Here is a 25960-nt window from a genome sequence, read left to right on the forward strand (position 1 = left end):
CCCCACCCTAAATATATGTGTGTGTACTTACCTGATGTGTCCTTATCCTAAATGTGTGTGGATGCTTACGTGCTTGTGCAACGTCACTTACCTTTTGTTTCAAACCAATCCTGGCGTGTCAATTCAAATAATTTCTGCATTTTTTGTAAGTCCATGTGAACATTTTATTTAAAAAGAATGAAGAACAGTATCACAGGGGGTGCCTAACAAAATTTAAGTTGCAGGAATAATATTAAAGAGGGGGCCGTAAGAAACAGAAACAGAAAGAAATAAATACATACCTGATGAAGACACAGAAAAAGTCGAAACGTCGTATACTGAGCACTAGGGGGCAACAAAGAGTAACAAACTCAAATTCAAATTTAACGGACGAGGAAGAGAACGGAAGGCTTGTGTGTGTCAGTTGGAGACAGACGGCGTGGCGGGAGGCTGTGTGGGGGCGCGGGATGGCCCGTGCATCACTCTCCTGTCGTCGGGCAGGCAAGAGTTTCCCCACACCTACCCTTCTTATTTTTACGTATTGTTTCCGAAAACGGAAACCCTCCCTTAGTTTTTTATTGAATAGTTTAGCGCAAACAAACACATTTTACACAAAACATTGTTACATTCACACATTTTACACAAAACATTGCTACATTCACATATACCCAAGACACCATACGACAACACAAAAAAAACATGGAAGACGGATGGACGATGGTGGGACGACGCCGTCGCCGTCCGGGATTTCGCCGTCCTTTCCGGGACTGGGACCGGGGAGGCTCTCCGGATTGGAGGGCCAGTGCACCTCCCTCCTATAGAAGGAGGAATCAGTTCCCCTACCCTAACCCTCCCTTTAAAACCTCATGTGTGAATTCAATTTTATTTTTTGTAAGTCAATGTGATTTAATTTCGATGGACAGAAAGAGGAAAAGTACATGGGGGTGCCTAAACTAAATTTAAGTTGCAGAAGAAACAGAGGGGAAAGAAACATAAGTACCTGAAGAAGACAAATAAAAGTCGAAACGTTGTACAAACAGGGGGCAACAAAGACAATAGGAGGCCAATTCAAGGAAGGAAGCAAAGACAAAGAAAGCCATTAGCGGGCCAGTTGGGGGCCGGTGGCGTATTGTTCAGTGGATGATAGGGACGGGATGGCCAGTGCATTTGGTCTTTGACCACTTACCTTACACCCTAACCCTAACCCCCAAAAATAGTAAGGAATAGAAAAATAAAGCTGGATTTAACTCAGTTTAAAACCAGATTCTGGTGTTCTTTTAAAAATAAAGGTTTAATTCACTTTAAATCAAAGTGCACTACTGATGATGTGTCCTTGCACTTTAATAAAATAATTTTTATAAAGTGTTTTTACTAACTGACTTAACTCAAGTTACCTTGGACTTTCATTACATGTCAATACCTTATGAGCAGGATCGCTCTACAATAAACAAGAAATTTACTTCCACAAAGTTGATTTATTTTTTCCTGTTTTGGATCTTAATTCTGGGGGTTTGCACTGCTACTTTGATTTTGCTGTTTACAAAAAGATTAGTCAGTTTAGAAGTTTTTAGGTTTTTGGGGTTCTATAGGGTTTTAAGACACTCATGCTTACACATCAATATGGATAGGTCTCATTTCCTTGGGTATGACCAGAGGATGGAGGAGCTGCGGACGGCCTGTGCGTTGTCTTTGACTCCCCAGTTTCAACCGCCCAGTCGTCAGATGAGGTGGGGGGAGTTGTCGTGAGAGTTTAAATATCTATGGTGTTTCGGGTCAATTTCTACCCATATATATTTACTTAAAGAAAAGGGCAAAAAATAAATCTTTTTTTTAAACAATATAACTTTAATATGTATGCAAAATGAAAAGCAGAACTAGTAATAACATTTAAAAATATTTAATCATTAGAACTGTGTGTTTCCACATGTAAAGCCCTATAGAAATTTACTAGAGCTTTATATGTGGAAAGCTCTATAGGGCTGACAAACCCTACAGGTGAAGCACAATGTATTGGTCTTTGTGTCCTTATTGCTAGGGCAGACCTGACACCTCTTTCTTTTTGAATCACGTGGTCTCACTGGGGTTGTAACTGTGGTTGATGTTGCGGCAGGGCTGGCTGAGGAGGACGATGATGCTGATGGTCTTTTTGTTGCCACCCCCGGGGCCTTGCCATGGAGGAGCTCTTTAACCACCTCGGCAACCTCATCCCCAGAAATTGGAGAGCCTGTAGGGAGTTGGTTGGGTGAACAAAATCCTGCCTCATATCAGTAGCTGTTAGCGATCAGTAGCACACTGCTGGCAGATGCTTAGTGTACTACGGAGCAGAAAGCTAACATCGTTGTTTCTCCCTATGTCCAGTAGGTGGCGAAGGTTGCTACAATCGATAGCCACACAGGCACACCCGCTAGAAGGAAACAAACACACCCAGTACAACTTCATTCTATTGGCTGAGAGGTTACCTGGAGACTGTGCTAAAACGCAGTTCTACGTTTTGTAGACGAGCAGAGTCCGAGCAGAGACTAAATGTGAGCGCGAGGAGAAGTTTTGAGTAAGCATTAAATGTTTTCAGAAGAAAGACATGAAGTCCTGCTTTCAAAATGGAAATGTAAGCAAAAATATTAAAAGTTTTGAGAACAAAAGCTATGAAATCCTGCTTTCAGAATGAAAAGTGTGCTCTTGGATTATGGCAGGAAAATTCAACCAAGCGAGCAGACAGTTTTGCAAGAGAAGATTTGCTCCAAGCAGAGACTAAGTGTGCGTATACAATCATTACAAGTTTTCAGAAGAAATATATGAAATATATGAAGTCCTGCTTTCAAAATAAAAATATAAGCAAAAGTATTAAAAGTTTAGAAAACAAAAGATATTAAATCCTGCTTTCAGACTGAAAATGTCTGAAAGCAGACAATTTCCGCCATAATTCTTGGATTATGGCAGAAAATTTCCCCCATAAATTGCCCATAGGAAAAAGTTTGCAAACAACAGAAGCATGACTGGCAAAAAATGAGTAGTTTATTGGACAAATAATAAAATTGTTAAAAATGACCACTAGCAAAAATAGATTTAATTTAGAACAGTAAAATATTTTAAATATACCGGTGCTGGGAAAAGGAATGAAACAACCAAAAAGTAAACGATCTTCAGAAAAGTAGTTAATTACCAGGCCTCCTATAGGGAAAGATACGGGTGAATAAAATATCAACAAAACAAAATGAAACACCAAGGTGTTCAAATAGCAAACATCAAAAAAGAAAAATTGGAATATCTGAACACCAGGAATCTTAAAATAGCTAATTAAACCCCAGATACAACACATAGTAAAATACAGTTTGTTTGCTCTAGAAGTGTACCCAGGTAAACATTGGTAGGGTCTCAAGCATTGACTCATCAAACAGTAGCAGGCCAACCTTTACACTGAAACACAGACCCTTGCCTGCAGTCACTTGATGTCAGGAGGATCTTCCTATAGAATGGCGAGGAGCTGTTAAGGGCTGCAGTTAAATTCCAATCAACATTTTTACATAGCCTTCTTCTCGACAATAGGAAACTAAAACAGGGCTACAGGGCAGCAGAGTCACCTGTCTTCACTGAGCCTTACCAATGTTTTCCACGAGGAAAGGCAAGTGTTTGCCCTCTTCCTGATTTCTTATTTCTTACATGTTTGTCAAACGTCAGTGTTTCAGAACATCAAACAAATTTAAAATATTAGTCAGACAACATAGGTAAACACAAAGTGCAGTTTTTAAATAAAGATGTTTTTTATTAAAGGGGCAGTATTGTATAAAGTCAATGACTCCTCCAATCAACTCTTTCAGACTAATCAGCAGCAATTAGGAAGCAACTGGTGAAAAGTTGCATCTACTGAGCTCATTATATCTCAGTGCAACACTGGTAAACATTATTTTAAAGAGTTAATAAAGGAATGCTGTTGAGACAGCTTCCTGAAGGCAGAGAGTTTCAGAAAGAGCATAAATTTTTAAGGTGACAGATGCCCAATTTCAAAACATTTATTACAAAGTAAATTTCTTTTAAGTCATTTTTGATGTAGCATTTTTATAACAACTTAAGGTAGCACAGTTATTTGATTGTGCTCTAAAGTGGTACTATGTGCTTGGAAAATACATAATGCTGCCCCTTTAAGGGAGAAAACAAATAAAAATCTCTGTGGCCCTCTGTAAAAAAAAAAAAAGAAAAGAAAAAAAAGGTGATTGCTCCTACACCTAAGATCTGGTTGGGCCACCCTTAGCAGCAACAACTGCAATAAAGCATTTGTAATAACTTTCAGTGAGTCTTCCTTTTGAGAAATTTTGTTCCACTCATCTTTGGAAATTTATTGTACTTCAACCACACTGGAAGTTTTTCCAGCATGAACTGCCTTTTTAAGTTCATGCCACAGCATCTCCATAGGATTCGGGTCAGGACTCTGGGGTTATGGACTGTCCATGTTAGCTGTGACTTTACAATAATGTCACATGAACATCTCTCCAACTGAACGCTGTATTAAATTACATTGATCATTTCACAACACAATACCTCCGGTAATCTCTTCCAGTTAAGATAATCCTTTCACTACAACAATATTTTTGGCAAGAAAGCATTTTTGGTTTCATTCCTTAAGTTCAATAATCATATTTATTACTACACTGTGCGTCACTCAGTATATTGTCATATATACCTTAAATCTGAACAACTTTGATTGTTTTGCAAGGTTTGTAGTTTTTTTTCAGAACATTTACAATGTTTTAAATGTGGATTTACATAATCCAGATTTTTATTGGAAAATTTCCAGCTCAGAGTGAAGGAAATGAAACTCCCCAAACAATATTTAATCCAATAAATAGTGAAGAAGTGCCAAATACAAAGACACAGATAAACAGGTGTTAACTGTAATCACACGGACAAAACACTCTGTTTTTGATTCATCTAGAAATTCGGCATTAGAAGGTCTTAATCTCTGTCATTTTGTCAGTGCATAAAAACAAATTCTGCAATTCAAGATTACATTTTGGAACAAACTCTTATTTAAGAAAACTAGTTTTCTGAAGGGGTATATACAATATCTGACGGACTTTTAAAACAATATAAAGTCATACACAAACAGTCCCAGCCTGCTGTAATAAATTCTTCTTGGCTAGAGCAGGTTTCAGACTCCTTTGACTTTAGTTTTTTTTTTAATCTTGCAAGGTTTTAATGACTTTGTTACTTCTTCTAATCCAGTCTTTTTAAAAAAATAGTTTTTAATTACTAGATTTAAAGAGAAGTAATAAATGTTCATATAGTAGTTAAGCTTGAGCAAAAAAAAGCACAGGTTTGGATTCCTATACCATAAAGATGTAGTTGGAGGTGCACTAGATGTCATGGATTTGATGAGAAAATATTTATTACAGAGGTTGGAGACTTAACTTGGAAATGCTAACACTGTCCTAAAGGACCTAAACTTTCTCAAATACAGTTCCCTCTTGTATACAGATTCTGTCCATTATGTTGTCTCAGTATACAACAAGGTATTTATTCTTTTCATCCACTCCCAAGCTGTAAATAGTATTTTAGGTACTCATACTGTATTTTCCCAAAAGTCTAAATCAACTCCAGTTTTTTTCACATTTGAGATGTATTGTTGTTATTGCACTTTGTACGAAGCAGTCCACCAGCTCTCTCTCAGCGTTCTCATTTCTGATACATCCAAAAACTGGGTATTTCCACAGACAGCAGTCTGAGGTGACATCATTGTCCCCTGCAGTTTCTTTGGGATTCAAATCGGGACATTGTGTTGGCCGTTGCTTTGTGATAACCCATACAGCAAATACCACAGACTAATTCTGTGTTAATATTTCTCTAATCCTAACTGACCTAAAAAATAAAAAGCTTTGTCCAACAACAGTAACAAACAGTTACAGTTTGTTTTAAACAGTTTGTCTAAATATATGGTATAAGCTACACATGGCACTACTAAATGGCATTTCTAAGTAATACTGTTATGAATTATTTTATTTAATTTAAAAGTAGCATAAAAATTCAATATAAAATACTACAGTTGGGGAAAAACGTTTTTAGTCAGCCACCAATTGTGTAAGTTCTCCCACCTAAAAAGATGAGAGAGGCCTGTAATTGACATCATATAGACCTCCAGTATGAGAGACAGAAAGAGAGAACATATCTAGAAAATCACATTGTCTGATTTTTTAAATAATTTATTTGCAAATGATGGTGGAAAATAAGTATTTTGTCAATAACAAAAGTTCATCTCAATACTTTGTTATATATCTTTTGTTGGCAATGACAGAGGTCGAACATTTTCTGTAAGTCTTCACAAAGTTGGCACACACTGTTGCTGGTATGTTGGACCATTCCTCCTTGCAGATCTCCTCTGGAGCAGGGATGTTTTGGGGCTGTTGCTGGGCAACACGGACTTTCACCTTCCTCCAAAGGTTTTCTATGGGGTTGAGATCTGGAAACTGGCAAGAAGCATTTCAGGACCTTGAAATGCTTCTTACAAAGACACTCCTTCGTTGCCCTGGCAGTGTGCTTGGGATCATTGTCATACTGAAAGACCCAGTCACTTCCATCTTCCTGATGGAATTAGGTTTGCACTCAAAATCTCACAACACATGGCCCCTTTCATTCTTCTAATAGAAGTTATAGGGCTGTGTGAACCAGAAATCTTGCTTGTTTGTTATTGACCAAATACTTATTTTCCACCATCATTTGCAAATAAATTCTTTTAAAAAATCAGACAATGTGATTTTCTAGATGTTTTCACATTTTGTCTCTCATAGGTGAGGTCTACCTGTGATGTCAATAACTGGCCACTCTCATCTTTAAATTGGGAGAACTTGACCAATTGGTGTCTGACTAAATACTCCCCCCCCCCCCAACTGTATCTGGTCATCTATCTTTCCATCTTTCTGAAGTGTTGCAGACTGACAGACATTTCTGAAATTGTGATACATAATTGGACTTTTAAATCTTTTTTAAAAAATTGGGTTGTCAAATCGTTTCTCCTTTGCCTGTTACAGCATTCACAACAATGTAGCTGTGACTGATGGGAAAAGGAAGTGTTTGACTAAAGATCCAAGAACTTTAACTATCTACTACTTGATGTGGTAGAGTGACGGATGAACCATTAATAAATGAGCCCTGTTTGTCTCTTCCTTTCAGAAAATAAGTGAGCAGTTCTCCTTTTCCCTTTACAAAGATGGGTCCTCTTCTCACAAAGCGGAATCCATACTCCTTCAAAATATTATAGCAGTCCTCCACTACCTGGGGAAAAAACGTACTGTCAGACAGATCATGAAAGACAAAAAATTTATTGAAAACAGAATTATTTCATGGATATCCAACATCTTTGCTCAGTGATGTTGGATATCAGAGATATCTTAAACTACAAGATTGTAAACAACAATTTACAAACCTTATTAAAAATATGGCTAAGATTATTTTGAGGACATACCGCAAACCCCCAAAAAGTAATTCACTACTGATTAGTGACCCCCTTGTGGCCACGGTAGGTCATGCTTAAGCGGTAAATTCAGTGACGTGCGGTCAGGGGAGGCAGGTGAGGCAGTGCCTCACCAGCCATCATGGAAAGAAAGAAAATATATAATCATAAAGTAATTTAAATTGTTATATTCATCCGGTGGTTTGTACTAAAAAATATTTATTTTTCATGTAGCTTCACCAATTTCGATTTTTATTTGTTCAAAATCGCTGAATTTTCTTATTTTCCCATTGAAATGCTTGGAAGCGATGCCGGTGAGGCAGCAGCGAGCTCTGCCTCACCTTGGATTGCGCAACCCCTGGCTCTGCGCTGGCTGCTAAGCGGAGAGAGCATGTTGCTGTACGGCGTCAATAAAATGGTTTAAACAAATTTAATATGTGAACTTATTTCCAATAATTTAGCTTATGTATATAATGTACAGTGCTTTTTGTCACCAACTGTGTTTGTGTAACGTGTTTCGTGTAATGAGCGATTATAAACGGCAGAGAACAGGTTCGAGGTGAGGCAGGCAGTTCTCTTGCCTCATGGCAGGGGGCGCTCAAGATCCCAGACGTTCGTCTTGTTCACTCCTCAACTGCCGAGTAAGTGACAGCGAGCTAGGCTAAACGATTCGGGAAGCAAGTCAAGTGCAGCGATAGATTATAATAGAGATAGTGATTTTTTTCCTCTCGCTCATCCCGACTTTCGACATGGATGACTACATTACAACACTAAAAAAGTTTTCTCAAGTGGACTTTCAATCGAAGCAGGTAAGACAGTAATAACATTTATTTTGTTTTGTTTTTTAAGGAAATGTGTGTTTTGTGAGCTACAGTTTGTATGTGTAAGGATGCAGAAGTGAAACATAACCTGTAAACTGCTGTCAGTCTATGCATCTATTTGCAAATCTGATTCTGATGACGTCAGTGCCTCACCAGCTATGAACCTCACCGCACGTCACTGGCGGTAATATGACCTGCATCGCAATGTGCAGAGCGCATCCAAACGTCCAAAGCTCCAGTGGAAGATAAGATAATAAAACAATGTCTCAATAAAGAACTTATTGTTCAGGGAAAGAGAAAAGAAAGAGAAAGAATAGAAAAAAACATGATAAAGGTTTGTTTTAATGCGTCAACCAAACATTTATGCTAGCTTCTTTGTAACTGAGTTCTAACTTTAAATGAGTTGATTCTTGTTGTCAGCCCTAAATGTTTCTGATGTTTTTTGGCTTCAAAACGGTATGTTTGATAACATTTGATAATTAAAACTTCTAATCAGGCTACAGGCTACTACATTAATATGTCAATGAGCTACTCAGTGCTGTAGTTGGTGATACATTGTTTGCTGCTGGTAATTTATGTGGCTAAAACAAACATTATTTTTACATCAACTTCTAAGTTATGTGAAACTTCTCCAATTAAAATCCTTTGAAGGCTCAGAATCAACCCAGTACCGGTACCGGTCAACATTCTCCAATAAGAAAGACTCACCTGGTAGAAATTAAAAATTTAGCACTTCTAATTGCACTTAAGAGAAATTAATTTAATCAGAGTTTCTCATGAATATGTGTGTATTTAGTCCATCTTAATCAGAGGTGTGCTGATTGCAGTTTTCTGGCTGATCCCCAGTTACCGATCTTTAAAAAGATCTTAAACCAATCTTGCAGATACTGATTTTGGCCAAAAACATTTTTTTTTTTTGTCTGAAATGTTTGTAAAGATAGCACGAAAGTTCCTGAGTTGGAAACGATGGGATGAATATTGTTAACTGCAAACATGCAGACCTGACCTGGTTGGTCTGTCAATCAAACCTCTCACTGTAGAGCAGAAGATGAAAGAGGCTGATGTTGAAACCTTTGCTGACTAAGATAAGATCAGGGGATAAGATGGGATTCACATGTAACTATCTGCCATTCACTGGTCTCACACATTCAGGAAACCGTCGCAGATAAATCGGCTGGATAAATGAGTCCTATGTGATACATACTAATAGGATGCAATTAAAACAGCACTGCCAGAGATGAAATACGTTTATAGCAATTATGTGAATGATCTAATTATATGACTGCTCATTGCAGCCAGTTCACATTGTTAGCAGAACTAGAGGGCCCCAAAACCAAATTTCACTTAGGGCCTGAAATGACCCCAAAATATTGTTGTTTTTGAATGTAAATTTGATGAAATTAGAAATAGAAATATGCCATCACTAGGGACTCAAATATTTCAGGTGGTATTTTTCCCATAACTTGAATGTCAATTTCCTTTAAAAACAACTTGGGATATAAAATAATCTTATTATAATCAATGTTTATGTTTTGGGATGGCAATTTCCACCTTTTTACAAAAAAGGAAGACAAATCCTTCTCTTGACAACTTAATTTTATGATTTGTTTTTTATCAGACTGTTTGTGGATTTGTGAATTTACTCTGTTATATATTGCTTCAGAGATTTTGTTTATTTTGTCATGAACTGTATTTCGTTCCCTTGAGTTTTTCTGCCGTGATGTGTTTTTGTGTTCTTTTTAGGTCGTTTTCAGTCCTCCACCGGGACATTATTACCCACGGCTGTTTTTTGTTGTCTTGATTGCTTCCCGGTGTATTTCAGTTCCGCTGGGATCCCCAGTGTTTGTGGAGTCCTAGTCGTTGGTTAGCTGCGTTTGCCAATTCGTGTCAAAGTCAGTAAGTTCCCTGTAAGGTGTCGGTTTGAGCTATTAAAACCTTTTCTGCTTCAATCTGCGTGTTTCTGGACCAATTTCTGCAGCAAGGATGACCCATTCTGACAATTTTTGCTTAAGGCTTTCACCAAATGATGGTGAAATCAGTGTAGCTCTCACTGATATCTGTTAGATATGCTCCCATCTATTCTGCATTTTGTTCACATCTTTACATTTCATGTTTTCTTTTCGGTATATTGGACTTTCATTTTATTACATTTTGTACTTTATAATCTCATAACATTAGGTAAAACAGATTATTTTTGCCTCATAAACCAATTGCCAATTAACAGTGGCCTGACATAGACTAGTAGCAATGTACCTTGTTTTGTCATATCACACAGGATCACCGCCAGGAATCTTGGGCCTCATGACAAAAAATTAAATTGCGCCTCCCCTGCGCAGCAGCTGTTACAGTTTCTTGAGTCTATCTGACCCAGATAAAGCATCACAATTTTAAAGGCTTGCAACTGCCTTGCTTTCTTTGGTCCAATACTGATACTAGCACAATATTTAGTGGTCGGGAATTTTACATGCAACAGTCTGCATACAATACAGCAAATCGGCAAATAGCTTGAATTTTTTAAAATTATTAGATTTAGTTTACTGAATGTCTCTCCCCACTTGCAACAGTCACAATGTGCAAAGTATACATAAAACAATCCAGATTTCTCAAAAAATGCTATGTTGTTACATTTTGTTCAGCTGCAGTATAGAACTTTAATGAAAAAATGTTTTCTCCATATTTGTTAAAGTTGTCACCATGTCATGACAGTTTCTATGAGACAGATAATCTGTGAAAATATCAATCTGCTCCACCTGCTCCCTGAACAACTATTGCTAGCTAAAGTAATGCACCGTTTTGACCAAAAACAATCAAGAAGGAGGGTCTTAGCGCTGTCAATCAACTTCATTCACTGCTAGATGTGCTAAAGGTGAAGAAACAACTTATCATTACAAGAAAATTGTTCATCTGCCGTCATTGGTAGCTATGCTAACTACACTGAGCATTCACAGTAGGCTGCGCTAGCTACAGCATAGCACAGAAAAAGGGGAGGGAGGATGAGCAGCCACATATGATTGTGATTGATGGCACTAAAACTCTCTTATCTCTGATTAGTTGTTTCTAGATAGTAGTGGGAGAAAGCAGAGGAAATAGATTTTCACAGATTATCTTTCATGCAATACTGTCACAACATAATGATAGTTTTAACAAATATGTAAAAATATATATATTTTTAAGTTACATACTGCAGCGTTAATTTCACTTAGGAGAGAACGGGTCAGGAGGGACGTGGGTCAGAGCTGCTGCTGACTGACTCATCTGTTGTTAAGTGGTAAAAGCTACAGGGACACGTTAAATATATGAATATGTTGCTCATTTCTTTCCTTAATTCATTAAATGCTAGTGAAATGGAGGTAAACAGTAGCCTGTAGCTAAGCTAACTAATCTCCCAACGTCTACTCATTTCTCTCGGAGAATTGAGATTTCAAATTGACACGCTTGCCTTTTTCTCTCTCCTCTATTTTTTTTTTTTGAAAACCTAACTCTATTATTTTTCTTAGTAGCATAGTAACCGCCACAGTGGTTCTGGTTTTCTACTGACTGCTGCTCACCGTCAAGCAACAAGCAGGATCCAACCATTTCATGCCGATCCAGGGCGGTGTTCAGGGTTAAATCTGTGCTTTTTGGTCTGGGTGTGGTAACATTTAATTTTTACTGCTAAAATCAATTTTAGAAAACACAATATGATTAATTTTGTAATTGACAAGGTCCCATTTGTCTTATTTCTATGAACAAAAAAAAATGTGGAGGGCCCCCTGTTGGTCAGGGGCCCTTGGAATTGTCCTAACTTTCCCCCCCTATATGGTGCCCCTGTGTCACCCCCTCCAGCATTGTATGACCTGCAGTATGAACAGTTTGCTCGTTCTGATGATCAAAACAGCTGTTTTGTTGTTCAATAGTCTCCAAACAATTTCCAAGTTTAGTTTATTAAGTCTGTCAGTAACATTGAATCAAAACTCCTCAGTCTGAGAGAGAAAAGTACTTTTTGGTTTGTGTTTTAAGACTGCAGGAGCAAATAACAAAGCTCATGCCGCCCTAGACGAGAAGACGCCCTTTGCCGCTCCACGTCGCCCGTTTCAGAAACCGCCACTTGGTATACATATAAATATGTCTATATGACACTCAAGGTGGACATGTGATGCACTAGATGTGAGAACATGTGATTTTGATTTAGGAACCATGAAAATAAAGCATAACAATACCTGTTTTGTTTTGTGCTGACGTTCTGTTTCTGTCATTTTAATTCACATTTTGTGAATTGATATTTAGGTGTATTATATTTCATATTATGAACGTAATCTTGATTATTTGGTCAGTTAAAAGAAAACTCATTCTTATTTAGTTCTCAAATAAATCCAGGAATACTTGTTTTTTAAGCTAAAACATCAGTGTTGTCTATGAAGTAATTACTTACCTCAGTCATTAACTGCACAAATATATTACGGATATGATTTGTACCAAGTACCTTTCCAACACTTAAGAATCACCAAAAATGGAATAAACTTAGTAACCAAGTTGTTTTTGTAGCGCTGAGAGCTGTACCTGGATGTTTCCCATCACTCCTGTGGACTCCATCCGACTGGCCACATTCACAGTGTTTCCCCAGATGTCATAGTGGGGTTTCCGAGCACCGATCACTCCAGCTAGCACTCCTCCTTTGTTCAGGCCTGTATGAGAGGGTTTTATGTTAAATGAAAGATCATATTAATGCTAATTGATTTTTCAGGAGTGGTGTGAAAGTAAATTGAATGTTTAGCTGTATTATAAACTACTTAATTGGTCATATTTGTCTTGTAATTAAAGGAAGACTACACTTCCTTTAACTTTGTACTGTATAAAAATGACAAATCTTCAATGTTGTCTGATGAAAAGATGTAATAACATATTTACAAAACTGTGAGGGGTGTACTTATAAAATTTTACTTAACTAAAATTCTGTTACTTTTTTATGAGCAGAATGAAGTTCCATTTGTGAATTTCACAAAGAAAAAGAAAATATTGATCTCAGAATTTTCAATCTAAGGAGTAACCTTATAAATAAAACATTGAACATTTCCTTAGGCCTGAAAAAACTTTTTGCTTTCAGCAGAGGTCTCTGTTTCTGTTGTGTCACAGTGTTAGTCAGTGAATGGATCTGCCCACTGTTCCTGGTGAACTATGAATAATTATAAAATAATACAATTGGAACTATTTACTATACATTTTGTTAAAAATGGTAAGTTTTAATTGTGTTATTTATTCTTAGCATTTTTTGTATTAGTTCCTGTCTGAGAGCTTAGATGTTCTGTAAGATTTATGTTGAATGCTTTCCAGTAGTACTAATACAGTGTGTGCATTTGTTCTTTTAAACATTTTATTTGTATTTTAAATAGTTTTCACTTGCAGTCTGAGGTTTCTATGTTACTTTATTTTCTCTACTCCTAATCAGTGAACCAGAATGTTTAACTGCTGATTTATATTACTTACTTTGGTTTTACTTAATTTTTTTTTTATTTTTACATTTGATTTATTTGTTTCAACTTTTGATTCTGTTAAAGTTTTCCATTTTGTTGTGTTAATTTAATTATCAAAAAAGTAGAAAATTATAGAGGAAAACATTTAGTTTGACCTTTAAAGTTTAAGGTGTGAAAACTTAGTCCTTTGAGAGCCATGGACTCATGTAGAAATGAATGTTATTCTGATCCCTATCTTGAAAAATGTTAAGGACTTACAGGGAACACAAAACACAACAGCCTATTAAATAATGCGTCCCACTAGTTCTTTGAGTCATCGTACACACTAATGTTAAGTATTTATTTATTTATGTATTTATTTATTTTTAACATCCCAGTTCTGTGTTTATGCTACATTTGTTATATTTATATTAATTAGTTTTTCTTTTGTGTAACCAGGTTGTTGTGTGTTGCAGATTTCTGCCCTCTTGAAAATGAGATCTAGATCTCAATGGGGTTTTACCTGGTTAAATACAGGAAAAAATAAATAATAAAAAATTAAGATATATTTATTTATTATTATTTTATTCAATATCTGACTTGCCTTCGAGAGTTGCTATTTTTAAATTTCGTTGTGCTTTATTTGTGCACAGTGACATTAAAAGGAATTCTGTTTCCAATTCTGGTTATGACATGCATTTCTATACATAGCATAGTTTCACTCTGCATGAAACTATGCTATTTCAGATTTGCAAACAAATCAGACCTTGTTTGCAAACCTTTGGCTTATACTCTACAACATGCTCCAATAATGCCTAGGTAAAGGAAAAGGTCGTACCAATGCGTAGCATGAAGTTGTTGAATGACTGGTAGTTGATGTTCATTAGTGTCACCTTCATGGCCAGAGCAAAGTCTGCCAAGTCTGCCAGGTGCTGCCACCGCTCTCTGTCAGACTGCTCTTCCTTCTGTAAGAGAGAAATACAATGCTGTAGCATAAAGATGATTAACATTTGTGAAAAGCAGATAACAATGAATTATGATTGTTGGGAACCAGGGTTTTGGCTCTTTGTGGGGATTTTTCTGTTGCCTGCTGCTTCCCTCTTCATCCACTAGATGGTGCCTAGAGGCTGCAACTTTCTGGAGGGCCTGCCCGCTGACTCAGGTCAGCACACCTGTGATTCATCACCTATCATCCAGGAGTATATGAGGAGCAGGCTGCCAGTACTTTGTCACCTGAGTGTTTGCCAGTAATGGTACTCTGCGCCCCTCCGAGTTTGCTCTCTGAAGTTGCTTCTAGTAATAGATTCTTGTTGCCTCTCTCTCAGGTGTTTCCTTGAGACGCCTTGGAAATATCCCTGTGAAGCCCAAGTCCATGGCTCTCTGGATTTTTCCCCTCGTGATGCCATGGATTGTTATCCACTGGCTGCCCGAGTCCCTTGTTCGCCTCAGCAGATTAGCCATAAACCGTTCCTAGATTCTCAGCTGGCAGTCGTTTCGCTCCTCGTTCCTCCGCACCTGAACTTACCTGTCTGCCCTCCACTGCAGCCTCTACATCACTAATAAAGAACTCACTTCATCAAGACCTCACACTGGAACCCGGCTCACTTCAAGGACACCTACAAAGAGACCCTACCCCGGAAACCACTCTATTATCCCCCAGGCGGACGTTCATCTTCATCTCAAGCAACATCAGTCTAGTTCTTCCTGAAGTTCCACTTTCCGACAACCTCACACTCACCATCTCTTTCTCACTGCTCTTCAGCGTACAGACAACCCTGGTTACCAACCCAAGAACAAGAACCACACAATCTCACTTTTCATCATTGTTAAAATAAACTTTTATTTATCTGATCATCTGTTCTCCTTGTGGTGTTCTGTATGTGGGTAAAGAAACTAGGACCCATCATGACAATGATGACATTCATAATAAGTTTATATATATACTGTATTCTTTTATTGAGGAGAGGTGTTTGACCCTGTTACAAATTGTGATGCTGTCTTCTAGGGACTGCGATTGGCTCCTCTTCTTTTACTTCTGTCTAAAGACAGTTGGCAAACAACTAAATGAAGGATTACCACTAAAAAACGGATTTAAGATACAAGGGAGCAATGCTAACAAAGACACTGTTGCCACTCACCAGTGACCCAAACATTACTTAAGAGAAATTAGGTAATCTCCTTACCTTCATGCACTTGTAACCATCATTGACATCAGAGGTGACACCTGATGCTGCCATGTATGTGCTCCCAATGGTCTTGATCTTTGTGATGTAGCGAAATTTGGGCTCATCCAGTAGCTGACATTGATGCATATAAAGAAAGATAAGAACTTTATTAATTCAACATGATATCAAGAATATTTTCAGGACCTGCGTTGTCTTGATTTGTTTTGGGATTTGATTCTAGCTTTATTATTATAGAATAGAATAGAATAGAAGTACTTTATTCATCCCAGCAGGGAAATTACTTCGCAGTTACAGCATAGAGACAAGACACAATAACAACTACCACTGAGTAGTAGTTAATATAAAAAGCAACTTAAGAGCAGTCCTTGCAAAGATTCAGAAAAAAATGCAGATATGTATATGTAAATATATGTACAGCAAGTGTGCCACAGTGCAGTTGTGCAAAATCGGACTGATTAGTGCAGAACAATGATTTAGCTTTTATTGTACAGTGAGATGGCATGTGTGTTCCTTGTCTAGAATTGAATTTTTTTCCCCCTTCTCTATCTCCCTCTCCTCTAGCTGAGAGGGCTTCGTTTGTAAGTGGGAGGACGTTGGAGCTCATTAGATCATAGCTCAGACTCGGGCGAGCCAATGTTCTGGTATCTAGTCTTGGTGCTGGTGCCGTAGTTGGTGTTCTTTAGTCTCTTTCTTTGATTAAATCAACTTTCTCTGTTTTACCTTAGTTCAGTCCTTTAGTTTTATTATGTTCCTTATATGAAGCCCAGTGTAAATTCAATCAGGAAGACTCTTCATCTCACCTGCTCAGCTAATCACCTAATCAGGCTCCTCCTACCCAGCCATCTCCTCCAATCATTAGGCTTCACTTCCTTCATAAAGTCCGGCGTCCTCGACACCTGCTCCTCAGTCGAGTGTCAAGCAAGCTGCTGCACAACCTCCATACAACCTTACAATCTGCCGGGTTCTCACTCCTTTTCATGGAGATCACTAGCTTTTTTTTGTTCTTCTTTTTTATCTATGCTCAAAAGCTCCGCTCACGCTGTTGGCACGGCTCCACTTCAATCTCGATCTCCCACTGTCCCCTCTTCAGTCCATTTCTGCTGCTCTCCTTCCTACTGCCAATGTGTGCTTCCAATCCATATTCTGATGTTAAATCATTGTGTTGTTGTGAATGTACTTCATTAGCACTTTAAAGGCTGCAATAATATATTTTTTTATAAATACCAAATATTAGCTGGGCTGCACAGTGGTACAGTTAGTAGCACTGTCCTGGGTTCGATTCCCGGCCTGGGGTCTTTCTGCGTGGAGTTTGCATGTTCTCCCTGTGCATGGTGGGTTCTCCCCGGGTTCTCCGGCTTCCTCCCACAATCCAAAAACATGACTGTCAGGTTGATTGGCCTCTCTAAATTGGTGTGAGTGTGTGTGCATGGTTGTTCGTCCAGTCTGTCTGTGTGTTGCCCTGCAATGGACTGGCGACCTGTCCAGGGTGACCCCGCCTCTCGCTCAATTTTGTTTATTTGTAAACTTGGATCCAAATATTTCAATGAGTTAATTTTCTTCTCTCACAAACTCTGTATGTTTTCCTCTGTTGTTGCTCAGACCTAGGCTCCCACAAATTCAGAATTTTCTGATCAGGCCCAACATCCCCTACAAGTCTGTAGTATAGGTATTAGTCATTGAAGTAACTTACCTCACCTGTTATTTAATAACTATCAAGGATATTAGAAATAACCTTCCTAACCTTTAAGGTTTAAGTAACCTTTAAATTGTGAATACATTTTAGTTACAAACTAACTATCCCACATCTTAGGGGCACAATACTTACACTATCAAAATCTGAGATGATCTCGTTGAGGAACCGTAGACATTCAATGCCACCATTATTGATGCTCTCCTCTGTGTAAAAGTCAGAGAAGTTGGGAATTGAGGCAAACATGACACCAATCTCATCGTATGACTGGCTGTACAACTCCTGAAAAAAAGAAATGCATAAATCAATTCGGAAGCAAGATAAAGTGACATTTCAATCTGTTATTTCCTGAGTATTTTAAGGCTTCATTGTAAAATCAATTGTTCCATTTTCTCAAACGTTTGCATATGGTAATCCTCTTTATGTTAGCGCTTTCTGCTCTTTAAGATCTCAAGCTATAAAGGGCATGAGAAATAAAATGTATAATTATTATTATTATAAAAGCATGTTAATGTACACAGAAAACTCTCATTACTTGTTACCCAGGTCCCTCTTGCAAATACGATCTGGATCTCAATGGGGTTTTACCTTGTTAAGTAAGTGAAATAAAAACAAGTTGGAATTACAATGTGAGTGATAATGTAATTATGGATATTTTAGTTTTTTAGTTTGGAACAACATAAAAGTTTGAGCTGAAACTTTTTGTAGAGTTAAGTTAAAGCTATTTGAATTGTTAGAAAAAATGATTTGAGTAACAGTGACTTAAATTTGTCATGTTAAACACACTTACTGAATTTAGTTTTTTTTAAAAAAAAACTAGTAAATTGAGTTGTACAAACTTAATTAATTGAGTTGGATGATCATTGTAATATAGTTGGCTTCTTGTCTAAGGCATGAAGGAGCGATCCTGTTGGGAAGCTGGAGTTTTGGTTTCTTTGGGTTTTTTCTTCCATTTCCTCTAGTCATCTACCAGATGGAGACAGGAGGCTGCATTGCCCAGAGGGTGGTCTCAGGTGTTCATTCCACACACCTGAGACCAATCTGCATCATCAGCCAGTGTATAAGAGAAGCCAGTCACCAGTCCTTCAGTGCCTGAGCGTAAGCCATTCATGGTACTCTAAGCTCCTCAGTGTTTGCTCTTCGAGTCTCTGAGAGTTTTACTCAACTCTCCTTTGTGATCTCCTTGCAGATTCTCTAATGGAGCTCTGGGTGTTACCTTTTGTGTCTCCCGAGTCCTTCCCCTTCGACAACAAGAAACTCCATAAAGAAACCTCTGGTTCAAGATTCCACCAGAGGGTAGGGTAGTACGGTAATCAATAATCCTCTTCCTGTGCTGCTACCTGTCCGCCCTCCAATGAAAACAACCACCTAGCAATCATCACCGCTCTGTCTCTCTGGATTCCCTAGAAACAGTTTCACCCCCACCTGGACCAAACACCTCAAGAAACCAAGCACCAGCCTTACTTCCCCCCTGCCGGATTTATCTCCACTGCAGAAGTGAAGTCATCCTCTCAATCTCTCATTTCCAATCAGTCAAGCTGAGCTCACTTCTCATCTCCTCTGTCCTCAGTGCTCCAGATCCCCCCCAGCCATTCCGGTCCCCGGACAAAGAAAGCTCATTCATTTCTTTATGTACAATAAACTTTATTTCACTGATTCATCTGTCTCCTGAGTGTGTCCTGTATGTGGGTCAAATGATTAGTAACAAACATGACAGATCCAGACACTGATGTGGATGCTTCAGTTAGTTATATTGGTAACCAAGACAACAGAACGTAACGTTGCAACCTTATATGTGAGCATATGCTGGTGGGTATTACTATAACCCCACTAACTACTGTAGAACCAGCATCAATACATAATATCAGTATACTATTTGCCTCCCTTTTTAATTTAAAACTCCTGCAACTTTTTAGTTTTCTTTTAATTAGAAAAGTATAACCCAAAAACTAGCCAGAATCTAACTTTACATAAATAACTTGCATAACAATGTTGAACATCTATTGCTTTGCTATATACTTTGAACTGCCTTGTTGCTGAAATGTAGTATATAAATATATCTGATAGTTTAGTCCACAGTTTAGTATGTTTTAGAGTGACTCCTCTTCACAAAATGTCTTCTCATAAAGCCTTTATCTTTTCTGATCATCACTCTCAAATTTATTTCTTTTTCTTTTTCAAGTTTCTTTTATTATAGAGGGTCACCCTAAAGTCTTCACTTAGCATACCCTAATTGAGCTGTAAATGGCTCAGAACTCACTTGGGTGCCATGAGTAACTTAAGTAATTTCGATCAATTGACAACTAAAGTAAAAGTCCAACTTTTTACTGAATTATATAAAACAAGATGTACAAGATTTAAAAAACAAAATTGTTCTTAATAAATTAGGGCAATCAATGTCGAACCCAACAGATTTACTTAAAATAATTTTCTGCACATCAAGTTTTGCTTTACCTTTAGACCATTTAGAATTTTCCACAAATGGAAATAATGAACTGGATTTATGATCTCAGGGGGTGTGCACTGGCCTGAGGTTTAGAAAAGTAAAAACTAATTGTAACAACAAAAGTCTTACCTCATCCCTTTTCTTGGAACCCAGGAAGTGTCGAGCCACGTGTTCAGGTAACATGTTTGTTACGAGAGCTTCATTCCAGCGCCTCATTTCATATACTTTCTCCTTCTGCTCATGGACTTCTATCTTCCATAAGAAAAGCGTGCGAGCAAGCTTCTCCACCTTCAACCAGGACAGTTGATATAAGCATTATTAACTAATAATATTAATATTAGCATCAGACATGCATAGAATTAAAGGCTCATAAGAACTTGTTTTACCACACGTCTGGGTAAACGGCCAAAGCACTTCATGCATTTCACATTTTAATTCATCCATTGACGTATGCATCATATGCTGATGGTGCTGCTGGATTGTAGCCACCTTTGGCCTGGGACAGTCTGACAGAAACAAGGCTGCCATTCACCGGCACCACCAGGCCCTCTATCGTTGTGTCCTTCGCCAAGACACTTCAGAGGCTGACGGAGCAGGAACTGAACTGGCAACCCACCGATTTCTGGATGAACTCTTATTAACACTGTCCTGTTATGTTTACTTAACTTGGAGATATACACACTATATTGCCAAAATATTTGCTCACCCATTCAAATGATCAGAATCAGGTGTTCCAATCACTTCCATGGCAACAGGTGTATAAAATGAAGCACCTAAGCATGCAGACTGTTTTTTTGAATGGGTAGCTCTCAGGAGCTCAGTGAATTCCGGTGTGGAACTGTGATAGGACGCCACCTGTGCAACAAATCCAGTCGTGAAGTTTCCTCGCTAGGATCCGCAGCAAATATGCGAAGTCTCGACCGGTAAGTAGCCATCGATATTGAAAATAAAATAAGTAAAAAGAAACCATTTTTACAAAAAATGTATTTCTCTGTGGTTGCCGAAAATAACTCCATGGGCCTGATGCATGAGTCGTTCAAAATATTTCACTTGTCTTGCCCTCTTTGCATGGCTGACTTTCGGACAAGCAAAGAGGAAAGAAAACTATTGAGGAAATTATTTTTCGACCTGACAGCAAAAAATGATCTGCTCTGGGCAAAGTGTGGATGAGCATTTGGTCCGGATCCATATACAGACATGGGCTTGATGTCTTTTTATTTTTTATCGAAATGGATGGAAAGAAAACATCGCCATAGTTCTATAAATACTGCATTTGGGCCAGATGTGGCGCAAATACTGAATTATTATTTCATTTTTAGGCAGATTTGGTCCAGACCCGGACTGGATCAGAGCCAAAGCTTTTCTGAAGTGTCAGAGCGGTTCATGATCCCAACCCGACCCAGAGCTGGTGCATACGTTAACCCAGGTGACTGTTGTGCGATCTGGAGCCTTAATGGATTTGACCAGATCTTGATGATGTAGGTTTGTCTGTAGGTAAACACAGAGATGTCAGCTACAGATTGTCAGAGTTGGGTCCATCCTATGTAAACATCTGGTGGGACCAGCAGACAGGCAGGGCCGTAAAACAGGGGGGCGGGGGGGTGAAATTGTTTTCATTTCTATTTTTCTTACATGTTTTAAATGTTATGTCTTTTAATTAAATTAGAAACTCATTTCCAACAAAGACCCTGGGTGGTAACATGGGGTTTGATTCTTGCACAACAGTGCCTCTTGCATGCATGTGAACTTACATGTCTGGAGAAGTAATAGAAGCTGACCATCATAATGAAGATCATAACTGTCATAGTGAACTTGGAGGGAACCATCTCTGAGCTGGAAAAGAAAAGTGTCATTCAAAAATATCAAGGTGAAAACCAATGTTCCATTCCAAGTTAAAGGATGAATTGCTATTTATATTTCATATTTCCTGCAAAGTGGGGCTTTTGTATAATGCCCCTATTTTGCTTTTCTAACATAGAACTGGGGAACATAAAATTTGTGTAACCGAGAAATTTTTCTTACATTATACACATCACATGAAACTCTGTGTTGAAGCTCCTACATGTGCAACAGCTGAATCCATAGTGCCATAAAATGTTCATGCTTTCTTAAGGACTGCACTCCTCAGGTTCAGAGAAGTTTCTTCTCTGTCCCAGTGATGGAAGAACAAAATTACATAATTCAGTTTTGCAGTCTGTCTGGGAGCTCTGCAGCTTACTGCTGGTCAACCATCCAGACAATTTTTTTGTCTGTATGGTTGATTTTGCTTATGTGGAGTCTGACAACTTCATATACACATAAGACCTATGAGTATTTCCTAAGAACCTGACACTTTGCAGAAACTTTGTACTTATTTCTACTACTTCAAATAAAAGAGAGTTGACTACTTCTGTGGAATTTGCGTTGCCCTTTACTCTCAGAATGTTTTCTGTTTTCAGAAAGTTTTACCTGTATTCTTGGAAGCGGACCATGTCGTAGTGGTCAAAGATGTCTTTCCAACTGTAGATGTTAACGATGCCAGTTGTTGCTGTTATAAGTAGCATCAATGTAAGCTTGACCATGTGGCTGACCTGAACTAGCATGGTAGTGGCTATTAGTGCAAGCACTGCTGTGAAGCTGTAATATTTAGGATTATTCAGGCATCCTCCAAGGATGGACTGTGAAGATGAGGAAGAAAACGGAGCCGCTGTGGTGCTACTTGAATCTGGGACTCCAGGTGTACAACTGAGCTAAATATTAAAGAGACATAAAGGGAAATCAATTGTTATTTCTAAATATTTTCTCTTTCAGAAATGATTAATTCAGATTAGGATTTTATCATGCTTTTCTAATTAACAGCTGCTCTAGATACACAGGAGTTTTCTATGTAAACATGAATTTACAAAAATTACAAAACCCTCTTGTTTTGTTGTAGAAATTAGTCAAAGCCACTTACCATATCTAAAAGGTCTGCCATGGTTAAGATGAAAATAGCTGCAATGGCCCACATATTTCGAGCCCAACGGGTGTGGTCAATCCAGATTGAGAAAGACACCAACTTTTTGGGAAAGACCTTAAATGAAAGAATATCTTTAGAAAATTAAGCTAATCATTTGCAACTTACCTTATTCATAAAACAACAAAAGGTACACAGCTGGTTTCTTTTATTAGTTTTACACAATCTAGCTTTAATGATTAGTTTTGCTTCCCAAAGCCTAGTTAGACAAGAAGTTGAGGAGCAAAATATTGCATTGCTGCTTTATTTTTCTTAGTTCTTTTTATTTAGAACTGAGAATTAGAGATTGTATTTATTTTTTTGTCTTAACACACCTCATCTTGCTTCTATACCCTACAGCCAAATGGAAATGCTGCAGATGTCCATTGTCTTTCAATCTGCAGGTGGTCAGCCCAATCTCTTTCATGTTAGAAAGTCAACAGAATGTGACTCTCCCATGTAACACTGTGTGGAATCACCACAGCATTTGTGATTTGTACTTTACACAAATCAAACAATTCTTTTTTGGAATGAGACTTTCTGCCACTTCTGCAATTCCTGTAAAATAAATGAGAAATTTTGCATTTTGCAGACACTGTTGTGACATATTTTTCCCTTCTGCAGTGATCTTTCATAAAACAGTCAATGATTGTAAGGCAGCTCATTTGGGACTAGCACTGTAGTTTTGGGACCAGAGTTTACAATCAGACATTCACCTTGGGACTGAAACTGACAAGATGCCAAGGCAAGATCACTGCAAATGCTCTGGGTAAAGCATGTCAAGTGCATGTGCCCCACTGACAACGTTTAATCATTTTTCATTAAATTTATGACTGGTGCACATTCCTAATAATAAGACTGATAAAAGCCCACATTTTATCAGAAATTACTTTCCTCCAGGTAAAGGGCATGTAACTCGGGATAAATTGTGTCCACTGATTGTTGCTCAGTTGCTGACAAACCCACTGGACTAATTGACAGGTGGCGTGACAGCAATTTGAGTTTTTTTAATATCTTTAAGTAGAAATTTTTTTTAAATTAAATTTTAAAATATTTTTAAAAATCTGTAGAGGTTGGTAAAAATCATTTAGCTAAAGTAAACTAAGGGTAGACTGACATTCACAGTCAGTTATGAACTCTTGTGGCACTGCAGGCATGTAAAATTACAATATTTAATGCAGTATTGACAGTATTAAAAAGCCTCAAGCACTATTTAGACCAAGTCTATATTTTCTGTTCTCATGAGATTGACTGGCTTACTTTGTGTAGCTTGTTGACCTAAACTGAGTTTGTGAAAGCATCTGTCAATATCCCCATATTGACCTGCCTGGTAAATGTCAGGAAATAACATTACATGACTAGACAAAATCATAAGTATTACATAAAACCCAAACACCCCAACAGTTATGTGGTATCCAAAGCTACTCTTTTATAGGTAGATAACAATAGTTTAATAAGTTATATTAGTGTATGATGGTGTAGAAATAGCTTTGTAACTCACTCCTGGAAAGATGGCTGCAAGAGAGCAGATTGTCAGGATAAACAGCAAAATCTCTCCCACTGCAAAGGTGATGTAGTTTATAATGAGCCTGTTTAAAAACAAACATACCAGATAACATTTGGCACCAAGAGCAGTTTGTCAAAAACATTAACCTCCTGAGACCCAGAAAAAAAAAAGTTTTTGAATTTTTTTTTTTTTTCACTACATGACTCTTTGGAGTGAAAAAACATCACTACAATTGAAAAAGTTTCAAAACATGTTTTTATTTATTTTTTACAGTATGTCCTTTGGAGAGGACATCGGGACTCTCTTGTGGCAAATATGAACACATTTCGAGGCCCAGGATGTCCTCTCTAAGGACCAACAGGATTTAACACAGTGGCATGTATGGTTTCAGAGTTATGAACAAAAAAACCTATGTCCTCCACAGAGGACAAAAATGTATTGCTGGGTCTTTAATGAAACTTTTTCACAATTATTTTTTATCTGTGTTATGAAGTGTTATGGGAAATAATTTTAGTGTAAAACTGACCTGGGGTCTATCAGTGCCTCCATTACTGAAGTAAAGAGAAGAACAACACAGGAGCAACAGAAGGCAGCACCGCTCTGCTTCTCCTTCTCAATGGAATAACGAACCTCTAGGTCTGGATCCACAAACCTCAAAGAAAGCCTGTTGGTGTGTTTTCCCTTCAGACTGTCAAGACATTAAAGTTCAGGCGTTTTAATAAGAGCCTTTACATTTTTGGCATTCTCTAATATTTTTTAACTATTCGAAATAATTGCACATCTGTTCTCTAATATGCTTCCATGTTTTTTATGTTTGTTAGTGTCTATTGTCTCAATCCCAAAACTGAATCAGGTTTTATGTCTTACGTGTTAGTCAGGGAGATGTCCATATATGTTTCATGAATTAGATCTGTTTTGATGTAGAATGTCGAGATTACATTTGTTCTGAATTGGCACCATGCAAAAATGAACTATTTTGGCTCCTGGCAAGCATAAATGCCTATAAATGAATACCAGGAAATATTTGGGCTATGCCAGAATTATTTCTAAATCTAGATTTTTTTCTTATGAGGCAAATAACTGACTAATTAACTTTTTGTTTGTCATGGATTGCATACACTGAAAAAAGAAAATATTTCAACCAACTTAATTGAATTGCTTCAGTTGGTAACAAGTAATTCTATTATGTTTATCCAACTTAATTCATTAAGTTAAGTTAACAAATTTAAGTCAGTCTTACTCAAATCATGTAGCTTACTTCAAATAAAAGGTAATCCAACAGGATTTTTTGGCTCAGGCTGCCTTTATTTGAGAGTAGTTAGACAGGAAAGTGGGTAATGAAAGAGGGGGAAATCATGTGGCAAAGGTCATCACGCCGGGAATTGAACCTGTGACGGCCGCCTTGAGGATTTAGGTCTCCTTATGTGAGTTGTGCTGTACGCCTCCACAGCACGCTGGTTGATACAGGATCTGTTCCTGGTGAAGCTTGT

General features: G+C 37.9%; 1 protein-coding gene across 10 annotated transcripts in view; it reads right to left on the minus strand.

The window, feature by feature from the left end:
• Positions 1 to 2969: 2969 nt before the first annotated feature.
• Positions 2970 to 25960, minus strand: part of adcy3a (adenylate cyclase 3a) — a 45725-nt gene continuing 22734 nt past the window's right edge. For all 10 annotated transcript variants that reach the window (XM_028030676.1, XM_028030678.1, XM_028030671.1 and 7 more), the window contains 11 exons: positions 24997 to 25158; positions 24465 to 24552; positions 22925 to 23041; positions 22438 to 22718; positions 21741 to 21822; positions 20119 to 20277; positions 17679 to 17825; positions 15851 to 15964; positions 14506 to 14632; positions 12778 to 12902; positions 2970 to 7239 (listed from right to left, as the gene is read on the minus strand). In XM_028030676.1, coding sequence (XP_027886477.1) covers positions 7060 to 7239; positions 12778 to 12902; positions 14506 to 14632; positions 15851 to 15964; positions 17679 to 17825; positions 20119 to 20277; positions 21741 to 21822; positions 22438 to 22718; positions 22925 to 23041; positions 24465 to 24552; positions 24997 to 25158 — 1582 coding nt within the window. In that variant the 3' untranslated portion in view covers positions 2970 to 7059. The remainder of the gene's footprint in view (positions 7240 to 12777; positions 12903 to 14505; positions 14633 to 15850; positions 15965 to 17678; positions 17826 to 20118; positions 20278 to 21740; positions 21823 to 22437; positions 22719 to 22924; positions 23042 to 24464; positions 24553 to 24996; positions 25159 to 25960) is intronic.

Source organism: Xiphophorus couchianus, chromosome 11 (genome assembly GCF_001444195.1).
Source record: "Xiphophorus couchianus chromosome 11, X_couchianus-1.0, whole genome shotgun sequence".
NCBI lineage: Eukaryota > Metazoa > Chordata > Actinopteri > Cyprinodontiformes > Poeciliidae > Xiphophorus > Xiphophorus couchianus.